General features: G+C 43.9%; 1 protein-coding gene across 6 annotated transcripts in view; it reads left to right on the forward strand.

Annotated features, from left to right (window-relative positions):
• Positions 1-10200, forward strand: part of LOC147423018 (translocator assembly/maintenance protein) — an 86362-nt gene extending 76162 nt beyond the window's left edge. For 5 of the 6 annotated variants that reach the window (XM_086502036.1, XM_086502039.1, XM_086502034.1 and 2 more), the window contains 5 exons: positions 8774-8878; positions 9247-9324; positions 9411-9542; positions 9628-9724; positions 9804-10200. In XM_086502036.1, the coding sequence (XP_086358162.1) occupies positions 8774-8878; positions 9247-9324; positions 9411-9542; positions 9628-9724; positions 9804-9958 (567 nt within the window). In that variant the 3' untranslated portion in view covers positions 9959-10200. The remainder of the gene's footprint in view (positions 1-8773; positions 8879-9246; positions 9325-9410; positions 9543-9627; positions 9725-9803) is intronic. The other variant, XM_086502035.1, reaches the window with a different exon arrangement.
• Positions 10201-17353: the final 7153 nt, after the last annotated feature.

Genomic DNA, 17353 nt, shown 5'->3' on the forward strand with positions numbered 1-17353 from the left:
GATTGCAATGTGAGGTCCCGACTGGATCTAGATGCGATTGCTAAATACGTGCCGATTAATCATGATTTGAGATTTGGAATGATTTTGAATGTGATTTGTCATGTGATGTCTTGTGATGTCAAGCGATGTCCTGCGATGTGACTGTCTGTTAGGTGCAGTGGAATGAATGTTTGCGCTTTGCTCAAGATGAGTGCTCCGAACTGTGCTCAAGGTTCCTTTTGTTCTTATGGAAGGTAGAGCCTTCCGTTCTTAATGAGAGAATGCTATGATTTCAAACAAAGTGAATGGACACTGTGCGTGCAAGTGTATGAGACTGAGAGATAGAGAGAGAAGAGAGATACGACACCAGAGACAATGTAAAACCCTCCTCCGAAGGCCCCACTCTCGTCGACGAGAGTGGTCTACTTATGATTGCACAAAGTGGTACAATGCGGATGCAATGGATCGATGCAACTTGGGACTATGCCGCCGACGACGACGGTGACGACGACGACTTTAGGGCTGAAATCTGTGGTCTTCTAACTGCTGAAAATCTGCAAATCTTTGGGCTGTTTTGGGTGGCTGAAAATGACTTTTTTGGCTGCGTTTTTATGGCTGAAAATGGGGGTTCTTCTGCAACCAACTAGGGATGAACTGTCTGCTGCTGAGGCTTGCTGAAAACGCTGTGTATCTGCTGCAGGTTGGGCTGAAAACCAAAAACGTTGGACTGTGGGCTGAGCGCTAGTAAAAACGCTGGCAGATGGGGAAGCTTGGCTGGGATTAGGAAACGCTAGGGCTGCTTGCTGATGAAAACGCCAAAGGAAGTGGGAGGCTTGATCTACTGCTTGAAAACGCTAGGGTGCTGAGGGGGGGGGGGGGGGGGGTTATTGCTGAGAAGTTGCCTGTTGAGCAAGAAGCTCCTGCTGCCTCCTCTCCAGAAAGTGCTAACTTGGGTTTGCTTATATATTAACTTACCCAATTTGCCCTACTGAGTACCCAACAAAAGTCACATAATAAATAAGTGAAAAATGTGAAAAATAGGGAAAATGGGATAAAGTCACTTGAAAAATCCCCAAACTGACTCTGATGGAAATGCTTATGCTTATGCAGTGTGCAACCAAAGGATATGCATCTATACTGAGTGACTGGGCATGCACGGTCTACGAATAGACTCACAAAAGTGCGTGATCACTGCTAATCTAGACTTGACTGGACTGACTGAACCCTGTTATGCTGTAGCTTGTCCACGAACACATAGGGTTGGATGTGTCACGTGACATCTCCTCCTTTTCCAAGTGAGGTACTGGTACCGAACTGTATGGCGTCGAGGGAGATCGCCAAAAGCATCTGGAATCCTGGAAGGGACTCTTCGCCGGCCCACTCTAATGTGTGGGTCGTGCGGTACTTGAACTTCATAAAGGTCTGCAATGCTTGCTTCTTTGGGCCGCGCCGAAAGCGACACAAAGTCTTCTGAGGCTTCTTCGATGCTTCAACTTCATCTAGAGTCATGCTTTCTTCTTCTTCAAGAATCTCCATGGCTGAAAATTCCTGAAACCACTTCCAACACAAAACCATGAACATACCCATTTCATGTAAAGTGAAGGAAAAAAATCTTGTCTTCTCTAAAGACCGTGTATGCAATGTAGATGAACATATAGATGGAGTGACAACCCGTTCATCAAACACATGCAAACAATGAAATCGAATCTTTTCTGTTTGATTGAAATCAATCAACTGTGGCAAATCACAATGGAAATGCCCATGCTTGGTGCTCATGTGCTCGTTCGGAAACTGTGTCATACCAAGGAAGAGACATAGAATGTGACTTCTTGACATACAAACTTTTGAGCTTATCATGAACAATCCGCATACATTCGTGCTCATCCATGAGAGAAACGTGCTCAACATACAATATGTCATGCCTAGGAAAAGGGATCACATAACGATGCTGACTAAAATACAGGAAACGATCACGAATTAAACATTCGAACAATGTGTGCGTATCAATCATGCGAACACATAATACTTCTTGTGAGGGTTCTTTGGACCTAGGCTCGAGAGCCAAGATCGATCCTTCGTGATTGATCGAATCTGCAACGAGGTTAGCTTCGCTAGAAAAAGCATCCACTAACTCATCATCCTTGTGAACAATCACATCTTGATCATGCAAATCATCATGCTTGTGCATCTTGATCATGCAAAACATCATGCTTGTCATTGGCATCCAAATCATCATGCTTAGCAATATCATTCAAATCATCATGCTTATCTTTGTCATCCAAATCATCATGCTTATCATCATGCAAATCATTGTGCTTATCATTGTCAATCAAAACATCATGCAAGTCATTGTCAATCAAATCATCATCATGCTTCACACAATCATGCAAATCCTGTGTGTCATGCTTTGGAGAAGAAGAGACGGAGAGAGTCTCCTTTTCTCGATCCTGTTGAATCTGTGCCTGCATTTGAGAAAAGAGTTGCAACATCTCTTACATTCTTGCTTTGGTCTCGCAGTCATATTCTGCTTGTTTTGCTTTGGCTTCCAAGCGTGCTTGCTCGCTCTCACGTGCTATGGCTGCCATTCTTTCTTGGTACTGGCGCTTTATGGCTGCCATGTCTTCTTCGTAGGCTTTTCTTTCTGCTTCTTGTTCGGCATCTCTTGCTTTGTCTTCTAACTTCTTGTCCATCATCCTCTTGTCGAAAGCCTCCATAGGAGTTAGTGCAATCGGTGTCGTAGATGAGGAAGGGTCAGAAAAACCTCCTGGTGGGGAAAATTCTTCTTCGCCTCTCTCATGCTCATCACCTCCAAGCGAAGTATCCATTCCGCTTCGAGTGATGATCATTCTGCAATTGTGGGTGCTTGTGGGTTCTTAAGTTCACGAGGAACTTGGGTTCTTGCGGGTCTTGGGTTCTGTTCACGAGGAACTTGGTTCTTGGGGGTCTTGGGTTCTTGAGGTTCTTGAGGTTTTCTTTCGCTTGCAAACCGTGTTTGAGAAGGATCTTCTCTTCACCCGAGTTCTACTCCTTTTTACGGGCGCACCCCTTGGCGGCTTTGCACTCTCACCAAGGTTGCTTTTTCCCACCTCACGTCGATTGGCCGGCCGCTAAGTGCACGGTCCGCTCTCAATGAGTGAAAAGAGACACAAGGGGAGGCTGGACAAGCCCTTCTTTCTTGGGATTCCTGTCACTCTTCAACAAAACACGTTTAGGAATCGACACGCCCAAGCAAACTTGGGTTCGTGCGATCTCAACAAGCAAAAAAAATTCTTGTGGTTCTTGTGGTTCTTTCCTTGAGTGATACAGAACACTGCCAAAGCTCTGATACCAATGTTAGGTGCAGCGGAATGAATGTTTGCGCTTTGCTCAAGATGAGTGCTCCGAACTATGCTCAAGGTTTCTTTTGTTCTTATGGAAGGTAGAGCCTTCTGTTCTTAATGAGAGAATGCTATGATTTCAAACAAAGTGAATGGACACTGTGCGTGCAAGTGTATGAGACTGAAAGATAGAGAGAGAAGAGAGATACGACACTAGAGACGTTGTAAAACCCTCCTCCGAAGGCCCCACTCTCGTCGGTGAGAGTGGTCTACTTATGATTGCACAAAGTGGTACAATGCGGATGCAATGGACTGATGCAACTTGGGACTATGCCGATGACGACGACGACTTTAGGGCTGAAATCTGTGGTCTGCTAACTGTTGAAAATCTGCAAATCTTTGGGCTGTTTTGGGTGGCTGAAAATGACTGTTTTGGCTGCGTTTTTATGGCTGAAAATGGGGGTTCTTCTGCAACCAACTAGGGATGAATTGTCTGCTGCTGAGGCTTGCTGAAAACGCTGTGTATCTGCTGCAGTTTGGGCTGAAAACCAAAAACGCTGGACTGTGGGCTGAGCGCTAGTAAAAACGCTGGCAGATGGGGAAGCTTGGCTGGGATTAGGAAACGCTAGGGCTGCCTGTTGATGAAAACGCCAAAGGAAGTGGGAGGCTTGATCTACTGCTTGAAATCGCTAGGGTGTTGCTGAGAAGTTGCCTGCTGAGCGGGAAGCTCCTGCTGCCTCCTCTCTAGAAAGTGCTAACTTGGGTTTGCTTATATATTAACTTACCCAATTTGCCCTACTGAGTACCCAACAAAAGTCACTTAATAAATAAGTGAAAAATGTCAAAAATAGGGAAAAATGGGATAAAGTCACTTGAAAAATCCCCAAACTAACTTTGATGGAAATGCTTATGCTTATGCAGTGTGCAACCAGAGGATATGCATCTATACTGAGGGACTGGGCATGCACGGTCTACGAATAGACTCACAAAAGTGCTTGATCACTGCTAATCTAGACTTGATTGGACTGACTGAACCCTGTTATGCTGTAGCTTGTCCACGAACACATAGGGCTGGATGTGTCATGTGACACTGTCGATTGGTACATGTGCTAGATGTGTTGTTCCTAGTGCGTCGATACTAATAGTCAGTGTCTGCTAAGACAATTTATGGCCTTTGTGTGTTTTGCAGGTATAATCGAGGGCGATTACAATTATTTCAAGAGGGGGTATGTCACAAACTGGTGACGTGGCTGACCTTGGGATACACAAATACCCTACCGATACAAATCAGCTCGGAAAATGCGCTGACAGCAGACACGTGGGAACCCGAAAAATGCGGCGTAGAATACGCTGGCAGGGTGACGTGGCAAATTGTATAGAAATCCGATTTTTGCACTGATTGCTGATGACGTGGCAGCGTACGGATTCCCTGAAATTACGCTGGCTGTCGTTATGGCAACTTTGGATAATTGCTTTTGAGGATATAAGCTTTTAAGTTTAATGCTTTTAGGGCTTTGCTTTTGGGCATCCCTTGTACCAATAAATAAGTGGGCTAGGCCTCACTTCTCAGAGCATCTGGACGCAGAGTCTGAGAGTGAGCACCTACCCACTCACTTGTACTTTGAACACAGATTAATACAAAAAGAAATACTGAAAGGGGCGTCAGTCTTTGGGGCCAATACCTCTAGGCACGGAACTACGTCGGGCTGTGTGGACTCAAGTGTGAATTGTGAACTGTTTTGAAGTGAATCTTTGCTGTGTCGCGGTAGAATCTTGACTTCGGGTGTCCAAGTTTGTTACACCTCTATCCCGCTAGCTGCAAGGAACAATACATGAACTCTGAAGCAAGCTGCCTCAAAGTCTGGTGAAGGGTCGCCGAGAAAACGTGTGAAGTAGTAGGCAAAAAAGTCCCATCGATGACGAATGTCGAAGCTCGTCAATCCACGAGGAACTGTTGCAAAGGGAGACGTTTGCACAAGAAGGGGGGGTCGCAAGAAAGGATGTCCCTCTCACCAAGCGACTTGTGGCAAAAGCGTTGCCAAGAGATCTCCTAGCAGTCGAGCCTTGGGTCGGTTACGGGAGGAGAAGTGGAAGCAAGGGGGCTAGCGGGAGAAGGAGTTTTGGGGGGGGGGGGGGCGTGGAGCGGCAGAGGGAGAAGGGCGAGGTGGGGCGGAGGAGGAGGGAGGCAGGGGAGGGGCTTGGACCTCTTCTTGCTGAAGAGGGAACCCACTGCTGCTGGCCTGAAGCATGGGGACCACTCTGAGGGCCAGGCTGATGGGTGGCCCCTGTCGATGCTGACCACGAACCTGCTGCAAAGCCCTCCTCCGCCTGAGCCTCAAGCTCGGAGGGTGGCTTTGCCTGCGTATCCTGTGACTCTGTCTGTTGTTGCTGGCCAGCCCTTGGAGACTTGGGCTGAGCCCGAGGTGAAGGTCGGGGTCTCCTCCGTGGATAGGCCTTTGCAAGATGGCACATCTGACGACAAATAAAACACTGATTCTGGAGGCTTGAATACTGCACGCTCTAACGGAACCACCCACCACTCACCGTAGGTAGTAGGATGACCTTCGGGAGAGAGTGGGTGTCTCTAACCAAAACACGTACTGTGTGAATGCTGGCCGCCTTGGTAGCTACAGAGGCTGCAGTGCAAGGAGTCTCCAGGACAGTCCCAATCTGTGAGCCTATCCTAGAAAGGAGCGGAAGGTACTTCCTTCTCAGGCCGGGGAAGCAGACTGAGATGGGCAGGTCTGCCTCCTCGACAAGAACGTCGGTAGCTGGGTTGAAACTATGATGCCACTGTCAAAAGTGTGCTCGAACTGCTCGGATGGCCATAGGGCTCTTTGCAATGACCTTGGATGCCATCTCAGGAGTCTCAAACTCTATCTGGTAGTAGCCACGCCCAAGAAACTGAACATTGAGAATCTTGCCCACCTCTGCTAAAAGGCGGGCCTGGAGGAGATCACGCACCTCCCCTTTGCTAGGTCGGGTGCCGATGATCTTGCAGATGACGGAGGTCGCTTGGAGGCGCTCCATCTCTGTGAAGTAGGCTCGCTTGCTCTGTCGGCGAGAGAGCAAGTCGGATGGTGGGCTTTGCAGGGTCGGCGGACGAGGGGGCTTCTGGAATGTCCCTCCGGGGCATGAGCCTTGTGTCTACTGCTGTGAGTGCGGTGGATGACAAGACCAGACAACTTCTGAGGAGCTCCGACTGTGAAGGACAAGCCCTCAAGGTCGGGGTGCAGGAGAAACCGACGGCACAAGGGGGAGGGGGGGGGGGGGGGGGGGGGGGGGGGGGGGGGGGGTTTGCACAAGAGAGAATCGGGAAGGGGGAGCTGGAGGTGATCAGCGATGGCAGGGGAGCTGGAGGTTGGCGCGTGGGGGCAGAGGGCGAGTGGGCTGCATGCGAGGGCTGGCAGCACCAACACGCAGGGCAGGGCAGAGGGCAGCGAAGCTTTGGGGGGGGGGGGGGGGGGGGGGGGGGCAGCGTACAGCAGCAGCGAGCGAGCGCTGGGAACTCTGACTGGCGCCTCTTTTGGTATTTCTTTTTGTATTAATGCTTCAGCAAAGTACAATTGCTTGTGGGTCCTCTCTGCTCACCGGCTCGTCAGCACATGTGAGCCAAGAGAGGCCCAGGGGTCTTATTTAAAGGCCCTTGGCCATGGAAACGCAGTACATGAAAAGCTTCTAAACTCAAAAGCACTTGGCTCCCCAAAAGCTGGTGCTAAATCAGCCCAGCGCAAATTACAGAAATTTGTATGCTGCCATGTCAGCACAGCCAGCAGAAATCATGGGCGTCAGTACTGCCAGCCAGCGCAATTCACGGGAGATCTGTACAGCAGCCTGCCAGTCCCTTCATTTGTGCTAGTTAGTGTCCCCAGGGCCTTGTCGGGAGGTGCCCATAAGTAGGGACAACTTATCAGTGGTCCTCTGGTCCGTTAGGCATGCCACGATATCGGTTTGTGACAACGGAATCCTACGTGGAATAGTTAAAGTAAGTCTAAAGTATTTAAGTGCATGCTTCCGTTTTCGTGACAGTCTGCAAGTCGGCTAGGGCTAGATCTGGAAAACTCTAACCCGCCGGGTCTTCAGTGGCTTGACACATCAGCAGTTTGTAGCAACCAAGTTCCAAGTTGCACAAATAAAGGAAGAACGTGTGCAGATGCATTGGCCCCTAAACTAGGTGTCCCTTGCAGTCTTTCCTTTTATTGCTCAAAAGTTGTGCTGGTTACAAATGCTGGCGAGCCCATTTGTGCAAGTCGAAGTGCCTTGGCTCACCCTTTGGCTAGGCACTTGGCCAACCCCACAAAGCAAATAGCTTTTACAACTGCTTTCCAAAGTGCGAAAAGCATGAAAGTAAACTGCTTTGAAAACTGGTCACCAAAAGACCTCCAGGGGTAAAATCTGCGCAGATTTTGGTGCAGGTTTTTGGCTTTCTGTCCTTTTTTCTCTTGGTCCTCCTCGTCAGGCTGGTAGGCTTCACATTCGCTGAAAGCAAATGAGAGCTTTCTGACCCTGCCTCTGGCATATCCTGCAAATTGTGCATTCCAAGACACTGCATCCAGAAGAGACCATGGATACCACATGCCGTATATGTCAACAAAGCATCCCAAGCATCTCTATAGCAAAGAGCCTCATGTGATTCCCTTTTCCATGTTGTTTTAGAATGCCCACGTAAACTTTACCTTGGTACAGCGAAGCGGCAGTGTGCTATTTGAGTGGCAAAAGAGGATAGGCTACTGGTCGGTGATTTGAAAAACGCTCAAGTGCTTCCCTGTAATTATTGACAACATATAAGAAAAGAGTTAGTCAGAAGCCCAAAATCTCATACTACCATACTATGTGCCACGCCCTAGGCACAAGTAAAAAATACTAAACAAGAATTTGGAGGAAGCTGTCGGCTACTAGTGAAAGAGAGGCGCGTAAGAGAGACAGTAGCCTAATGAAATGGATGGCGTGAGATGCTTGAGGGAGAGGTCTGGGACTGTAGGGAGAGGCACTTCTATAAGACTCACTAGTCTTAAGGCCAGTAAGGGACTCCAACAGCTTGAGAAGGGAAAATGATCAGAAGCTGGTCAAAATATTTAAAATCGTCAGAAGCAGCTGGCAGGCAGATGGAAAGAAATTGGTGTTTTATGAGGAATGAATCAGCACAATTATTCAAAGTACAAAAAGTATGGTACCAAAATGAAAATGAATGCTACCGTGGGCGAGAGTAAGAAGGGGGGAGGGGAGAGAAACGGGCGGGGGGGGGGGGGGGGAGGAGCGCAACAACGGGGCAGACTCAGCAACCAGGAGAAAAACTAAAAGGTCTTGAAATACTCAAGAAGAACATATGGCGGAATAGAGGCAAAAGTGGTGGCTGTCCTTGTCTATACATAGGAAAAATAGCTTTTATGATGTTTTTTGTTCTTTCTTGAACGAACTAGCAAGGTAAGATGCCTTTTGCAAAACGATGTTTGCCACTAGTTTGATTTTTTGTGCAGGTGAAAATACTCGTTGATGACTGGGAAATGGCAAGAGTCAATCAAGTTAATCTTCAAGCAGCAGCTTCAGCGGCATTGCTGCTTCTTCCTGCTAAGTTCTCAGAGGTAGTCATTTTTGTAAAGTCAAGTTGCTCGAATGTAGGTTTTGCAAAAACGGTGTTAAATTGAGATCATGACTCTTGCAAGCAGAGCCTGTTTGCCTTCATGTTTAACAATAGGGAAAGATTTCTAGATCCCATTTATGCTGAAAAGAAGTAAATGAACGTTTTTCAAATCTGATAATCATGTTAGCAACAAAACATTCATTGCAAATTTCAGTCTTGAATTGGACAGTGGAACTCAAGCTCATTCAGAAAAGAGTATGAGAACTTGTTATATTGTTTCCACGGCCTCTGGGTCTGCTTTCCTGGTCTGTTTGGTGATAATGTTTGGGCTTAAAGGAGATGTAACGGTTGAAGTTTTCATGGTTTCAGGAGGCCTTCTATACAAAGATTTGTAGCCTTTCATACATGGGGGATATCAGGATGCTGTTTGCCGAAGACAAGAATAAGGTCGACTGTTTTATGGAGCATACCCGATCAATTTTTGTGAATATTAGCAGGGCGACCGAATTAAGAAACAATCATTTTATCATCAGGTACAAAGAATAGTCAGAGGCAGTGCAGCACAGTTCCGTCGGTTGTATAGTACCCCTCTTTGCCATTTAGCTGCAATGGGAGTTTTGGAGCTACCTCGAACATTCGGAGGTCTTGATTCTTTAATGAGAAGGGTAGGTTTTGAGAAAGGAGTCATGGGTTTGTGTGTTCAATCAGAGAGGTGGGAGAGAGCATGACCAGAAATGAATTTCCACACAGGACTGCAGTCCTCATGGTGTTGAATCACTCGTAAGCTCACTTCCAGCAACTGTGTTGCAAAAGTTGGCTCCACATGTAAGATCAATGAGTAATCAAGGTACGCTCTTGTGCAATGCACCTGCGTTTTCTGGTTTTCTCTTTGGATTAACCATAACTAGGATTGATTATTTCATCAGCAGAGCCATCACAACATGTGCAGAGGGCCATAAGCAGCATAGTTCGCTCTTCCAGCATGAGACAGATGCTTTCAGGTTTGTTGGCAGCAGGAGCAATGAATTCAATGCGGTATGTTTGGAAGAAGGCAATGAAGGCCTTTCAATCAACAAGCTGAATGCTAAGAAAGCCTCTCCTTGAGGCCTGCCTTGTACACTTTTGAAACTCTGTATGCGATACCTAGTCTACGCTCTACGCTGACAGCTACCATTCCTTATGACCTTACAAAAATCATAATCACTTTGTATAGCTGCACTGCCATCTACGATTGTCTGTCACTCTACAGAAAATTGAAGCTGTAAAAGCTCACAATATATACACAGGAAATGCTTTTTAGTATTGTGCCTATGCCATTCTTCAGCCTGATAATGTCTCTTTGAGAGTGAGACTGGACTTGTTCTTGAACAAAGGACCATGTTTTAGGGTGTTCATATTGATTCCGTTAGACATATGAACGTCTTGGTTAGGAATCAGGCAAATGTTGGGCACTTGTTATTTGGGTCAGTTTTGGCCTTTTGCAGATAATAACTTTTTTGTTCTCCTTTTAGTTTCTTGTATTGGTGACTAGCATGGTGGCATTCACTGATCTGGTTTGATTGGTTTCTTTGAGGCCCGCCTTGTACACTTTTGAAACTCTGTATGCGATACCTAGTCTACACTCTACACTGACAGCTACCATTCCTTGTGACCTTACAAAATGCATAATCACTCTGTATAGCTGCACTGCCATCTACGAATGCTTGTCACTCTACAGAAAATTGAAGCTGTAAAACATCACAATATATACACAGGAAGTGCTTTTTAGTATTGTGCCTATGCCATTCTTCAGCCTGATAATGTCTCTCTCAGAGTGAGGCTGGACTCGTTCTTGAACGAAGGACCATATTTTAGGGTGTTCATATTTATTCACCATATTTTAGGGTGTTCATATTTATTCGGTTAGACATATGAAGGTCCTGGTTACGAATCGGGCAAATGTTGGGCAATTGTTATTTGGGTCAGGCCTTCTGCAGACAATAAACTTTTTGTTCTCCTTTAGTTTCTTGTATTGGTGATTAGCATGGTGGCGTTCTCTGATCTGATGTGAATGGTTTGCATCGGGTCAATCCGAAGAACTTTGAAGCATTTGGACATTCGGCTCATGCCCCCCTCCCCCTCTCGCCGCGGCCCTGCCTCCTGCTGATTGGAAAATCTGATCGGACGGTTCTCTGGAATGGGAAGATTCTACTTCACGTTCTTCAACTTAGGCCTTTGTCCCACGCGTGTGCCCAGACAAGCCCAAAAAGAGTTGTTTGGGTGGTGGCAGAGGAATGCAGGAAGCGGCTTCAGAGCCAATCTATTCTTTTTGCACACCTCTTGTTGAGCATGTCTGCTGCCTGCTTCGCTTGGTTTGGGCGAGGGGTCACCACGGGAGTACCTCAGCCTTCGGTGACATCTGCAGCAACCGCTCCTTTTGTGTCAACTCAGACTCACACATGTCCAGGCAACTCAGACTCCTTATTTACAAGTCTATTTTGTATCAACACTATGGTGGGGAAGGTGCTGCAATTGACAGCACACAGTAGCTACAGATAGATTGCACATGATGCTTCTTCAATGTGGACTATGACAAAAAATATTTGAAGATGTTTCTCCTTGATTGATCTGTAAGCTTTGGGACTCTCAATTGTACCTTGCTCTTTAACAAACTATGCGCGTTGACGCCATGGCCTAGGGTAGGAAGTCTAACTTCCTACTTAGAACATGCCATTGGGTCTATTGTCTCTCTTTTACTCTATTGAGAACTGATTGGAAATCTCTACTTGGTTCATTGTTTTGTAATGTATGCATGCATACCTGCTCTTGCTATAACATATTTGTGACTAATAAGGAGCTCTTCCAACTGTGCATTTACTTGGTGGTATGGATTATATACAGTAAAATACTCACCAGATGGTGAGATTTGCAATTCTCGAATTGACATGGGAATCCCCCTAACCCTAGCCAGCCACCATTCTGTTCATTGATCTAAGTCTTGAGCAATTAGGGGGTTCAGTCAGCCTAGACAAAGCCCAAACAGAGGAACTATAATCGCAAAAATTTCATACTTGTTATCTACTGCTCCCCTGCAAATGTGACTAATGCATGCGCATTGCGCACACAAGGATGTACACATATACATAACCACCTCGAATTTGTATGTTTTCCTTTAACACTGTCAGTCCATCATGCCGTTTCCTATGAATATTTTACATCAGGGAATTTCTATGTCATAGGTAGTGAGAGTGATGGTTGCAGTCTTGACTGATTTTGCTTGCCTGTATAGTAATGGTTATGGGCTTTTGGACGTACTAGCATTTTGATGCAAGCTTGGTTCTTTGTTGTATACAACAAGTCGATTGGTTGGATTATATGCAGTTGGCTCGTGGATAATACAAACTTAGTTGAAGCAGTTTTGTATCAACTCCTGTGTGCTTTAGTTTAGTGCCTATATTTGTGGATCTGGGTGACTCAATGCCTATAACTGGGGAGAATTAGGCTTATATCTTTTGGCCTGTACTTCCTTGCAGGTTCGACTCATGTTGGACCCTATACTTGCCTTTTGTCCTAATTTGGTTGCTGGGTAGGCTTTGCTGTACAGTAACGGTTAGGTTTGATAATGCTATATCATAAATTTGATCATCCGATGATTACCTTACAGTTTAGATGTTATGTCCTACGTATATCTTGCTTTATATAGCATTGGTGGTGACTGTCATTGGTACATTCAACCCTCCCTTGTTGGTTAGGACATACGCCGTTTGCCTTACTGACTTGGATTATGTAACAATCATACCTTAAGGTGATCCCACATTTTAGGTAGAGAGCAAGCTGCTACAGATTGTAGTACTACGATTCATTGGAGGGCTTCCCTGGCCTTGCACAGCAAAAACCAGCTTGAGATTTTTGTGAAAAACTTGTAATTCATCTCAAGGGAACCTTTCTTGACCCATCAATTGCTCCAATTAGTTCCCTAATACTCCACTTTTTCTCGATTGTGGAAAATCTGCAAAGTAACGTTGAGGGAGCAAAGCAATTAGGGGATTAAATAAAGGAAAGCTATGGTTTCCACATTAGTATTGCATTAGGGTTCATTATCATCAGCTGCTCAGCTTTTTTTTATAGTTAATCTAGGATTATGTACCAGATGTCACAATATTACTCTAATTTGAGCTACCTCTTTACCTCTACATTCTTGGCAGAAAGGGAGCTACTGCAAACTCTAGTACTACATATATGTGAAGAGGTGGGGAATCTCCCTCACCCCCATTGTTCCGGGCCGGAACAGGCGAGGCGAGCTGAGCTTGTTCCGTGTCCCGGAACAGTGGGGGTGAGGGAGATTCCTAGCCGTCATGCCCAATCGTAAGGATGCACGTGTCCACATCACAGACTGCGACCTCATCATAGACTGCTCATATTTACAGTGGGCTAATTTGTGCTCTGTATTTACAGTGGGTTATTTGATACAGTGTGTAGGTGTTGTAATATTTTCCTAATCTTGCATTTGATTGGCTAGAATTTGGTTTGTGTGATATGATTGGTTGGAATTTTCTCTAGGTGAATTCCATTGGTGGAATCTTGTTGAGTGCATTGTTCTTGTTCCGTTCACTGTAAGAATGTTAATGTACTGGACGGTTGAGATTGCTAGAATACACAGGCCCAAGGCATGACAAATTCGGCTTTACATTCTATGGTCTATTGTATCTAGTGGAGCAATGATGTTGAATATAGAATCTTGCTTGCATTGTTATATATCATTTGCATTTTGATAATTTATGTATACTCTAGGGTAGCAAGGCTGTACTCTTTAAAACTCTCCCTCTCTCTCTCTCTCTCTCTCTCTCTCTCTAGTAGACATCTTAAAATCTAGTATGCTTACGTCACTTACCTAAAGTTTGGCTTCACTAGTTCAATGGAATTTTTTCAATGGGGTTAAAAAATCTTCCAACTTTTAGGGGGCTTGGTGTGAACACAACACTGTTGTAATCTTCCAAAAACTCTTGCTTGCTTCACCCTCCTAAAATTGTGCCTCACTAGTATGATATTGTATTTCTTATCAAACCTTGGGTGAAAAACCTTCCTTGAACATAGTGTGAATTATGTGTGGATGGTTGTTGTGCTATGTCCTACAACATCCACATCTCATCATTCCTCACCATTCTGACAAGGCAAGCGATGCATAAGCGTTATTTTCCACCTTATATATATGGTGAGCATCATTAATCCTCACTAAGGCTTGGGTGCACTTAGTTTTTTTCATTGTACCACATTCATACACTCACAGGGATCACCTTGAAGACATTGTTGTGAGCTCTAACTTGAAAGTATTCTTACTATTTCATCATACATGAAACCCTGAAAAAAAAATTTGGGAGTGAAGGATGCCTTAATAATCACATGTTGCTACCGATTATGTTCATTTTGCTTCAAAAATGTGTTGAATCTATACAATTGTCACTCTTTCCATTTGTTGACCTTACATGGTAAGGTTTAGGGGACTTCGTGATAGTTTCTAAGTGAATTAAGTGGTTAAAAAACATCTTCACATAGAAGTTTTGTTGGTGTTTGTTTTCTAAAGAAATACAGATGTTGATTTTACTTTTAGTAGGAATACTTGTTTCTCTCTATATTGCACGCAACATACATAAGTGGATAACAATTATCCTCTAAATGTCTTTGGATTGTGGCGCCTCGTCACTCCAAGCAGATAATGAAAATAAGGGTACATACTATTAGAGTGTTAACTGATTGGGGCCCTTCCCTTGAGAATATTGTGGACGTCTTGCCAATATTGGTGGGTTGAGTAGCTTTTATTAACAACTACAATATTGGATTGTGTGGCTTTCATTAACAACTAAACCCAAGGTAGCTTTCCTTGGCGTGTTTTGATAGTCTTTTTTCCAGCTTCATAATAGTTTGGGCTGTAGGTATTAGTTTGAAAAGCTAGTCTGTTGATAGTGTTGAGTGAGAGATATGAAGCTGTATTGGTCTTATTCCTTGTGAAACTAGATATATATGTAAGTATTCTTGTTACCATTGTTTGATTCACTAAAGCACTTTTATGAGGCAGACTTATGCCTTGGGAATCTTCTGGTAGCCTTACTTCTGCACACACTCACTTTTCACTATAGGTGGCTCTATCTGGCTTATGCATGATGGAGCTGATGGTTATATTGTCTTATGGGTGATTACCATGAGTCTTTACCTTGCACACACAAATATGTGCACAAAATTACCATGCTCCTCACGTTCTACTAATTTCTCCCCACCAAATCTGGGACTACAGAGCGGTTTGCTCTTTGTTGGACTTGCATAGTTGCTTACCTTATTGTATAATACTATCTATAATTTGCGTTTTTTCATCCTCCCTCTGCAAAAACCCATCACTTGGATGCTTTTTGTACTCTAACCCTTGAAGGGTGCTTGTTCAGTGGGAACTTCTACTTTTAATATTTTTACCTACCTTCCTTGAGATGAGGGAGGTATTTGATATCGTCAAGCTTTTTGTCTCTTTGGAAAGCAGTGATAGCAAGCGTTCTGCCTAGCTATTTGCAGCTTCTTGTCCTTTCTCTTCACCTACTACATCGTTGACATGCTCGGTTTTCTTGTTGGTTCTAAGACTTGTCGTCCTATCGCAAAGATTGATCATTCATCCATGATATAATTTTATATTGATCATTCATCCATACATTATATTGGAAACTGATTGATCTTCTGCGGTTAATTCTAATGGACCGTGGGTATTCTACTCCTTGAGGGAGTAATCTTCTTCTTGCTCCATGACCTCATAAAATTAGGTTTAGGCAGGATACTAAATTCTTGATGTTTCCTTGGCTAGTATATATGATCATGATTGTGCTTTCACTTTGAAATTATCTTTGGACTAATCTCTTTTTCTTTAAACAAATGGAATCTGCCAGGCCTCTTAATCTTGATTGGAATAATATACCTAAATGTACAATGGTATGCCCGAACATTGACTAGAAGCATACATTTGGTTTACTATGTCTGAATTTTTCCAAAGAGGTATACTGAAAAGGATGTCACTTGGTTAAAAGTATCTGTGCATATATTTGATCTAACTAAGCTATTGTTATTGGTCTGTCTCACTAATCGGGGACTTGCTCTGTTGAGCTAAATCCTATATCTAATGAATGGAGTACCTCGCTAAGCTCCTTGAATTTTTTCAATGGGTATTCTTTCCCCATAGGAGGTCAATACTATATTGATGGATGTGAGTGGTAAAGGATACCTTGTACTGCTAAGGATGGTTGAGAATGGTAAAACGCTTTTTAAAAATGAAGTTGGCATGGACAAATGAGTCATGGAACACTATGGCTTTGGGACTCAATATTTATACTGACTGGTTAGATTTTGAAATTAGCATGGCACCAAATTTTTGGGAATGATTCTAGCAACATGAACTATTGCTATCGAGGTTGGCTATTGGTTTTCTTCTATACTAGGAGCCTAGAGCATATTGTTTCCTCTACTACCTTGAAGATATTTAAGGCATAATACAATGCTTCAATGGAATTTTGTATTGAGAAAATTTTGATCCTCTTCTAAAAAATCTCAAATAAATGCACATTGGCTTTTTGCTGGGAATATTTTGGACTCTTAAATCAAGCTATAGACACCCTGTTTGGTCTCCTTGACTTGAGTAGTTTACACATGGTCATGACTGTACTTGTTTCACAAAGATTCTGGCAGGGTTTGGAATACTTAGCTAGCTAAGTGCCTTCATTGGTTGACACTCTTTGGATTGTACTCCAAAATTGTTCTCTGGTAGTACTTTAGTGTTATTATGTGCTTTTGTAAAGTGTAAATAGCATGATATTTTTGGGATGCTTAGCTTGAAATATAAGGTTTTAACTAATTTGGGTGATGTTTCCTTCTCACGAAAGTCTCATTTTGGTCCTATTCTAATCTTTACCTATAGAAAAGGAAAGTTTTGATTGATGTCGTCAGGAAGGAGCATGATGCTAGCTTTGATGATTGCATGATTGAACTTTTATGGAGAGTGCTGTTCTCTTGACTTTGAATATTTCTTTTGACTCTCACCTTTGGAAATTGATAATGGGTTTTGAAAAATGCATTGCTTATGGGTTACTCTTATGTCATTGTGAAATAAATATAACCATGAAAGGATACACGACTTAATGAAATTTGGAATTTTTTTTTGTTCCTAGACATAAGTTGTCTCTTGCACTTGATTAATTTTATCTTTGTTCTAAATAACATGTGGTAATTGTGATAATTAGTTTGCTCTACCTTTTAGGAGGCTTCACCTAACTTTCACCATCCGGTTAAGATCATTTCATTGATATGGGCTTTTTTCTTCCTACTTGGGACTATGCAAATGCACTCAATGGGTGTTCCGCGAAGTAAAGATACCTAGGGAAAAGGTATGTTGATACCCACTTTCGAACTCCATGTGGTTTACCTCAATTTTCTTTAAAGGGTTTTGGAGTTTACTATACTCTCTGTGGTT

This window comes from Adiantum capillus-veneris, chromosome 26 (assembly GCF_014529385.1).
Source record: "Adiantum capillus-veneris isolate H3 chromosome 26, ASM1452938v2, whole genome shotgun sequence".
Taxonomy (NCBI): domain Eukaryota; kingdom Viridiplantae; phylum Streptophyta; class Polypodiopsida; order Polypodiales; family Pteridaceae; genus Adiantum; species Adiantum capillus-veneris.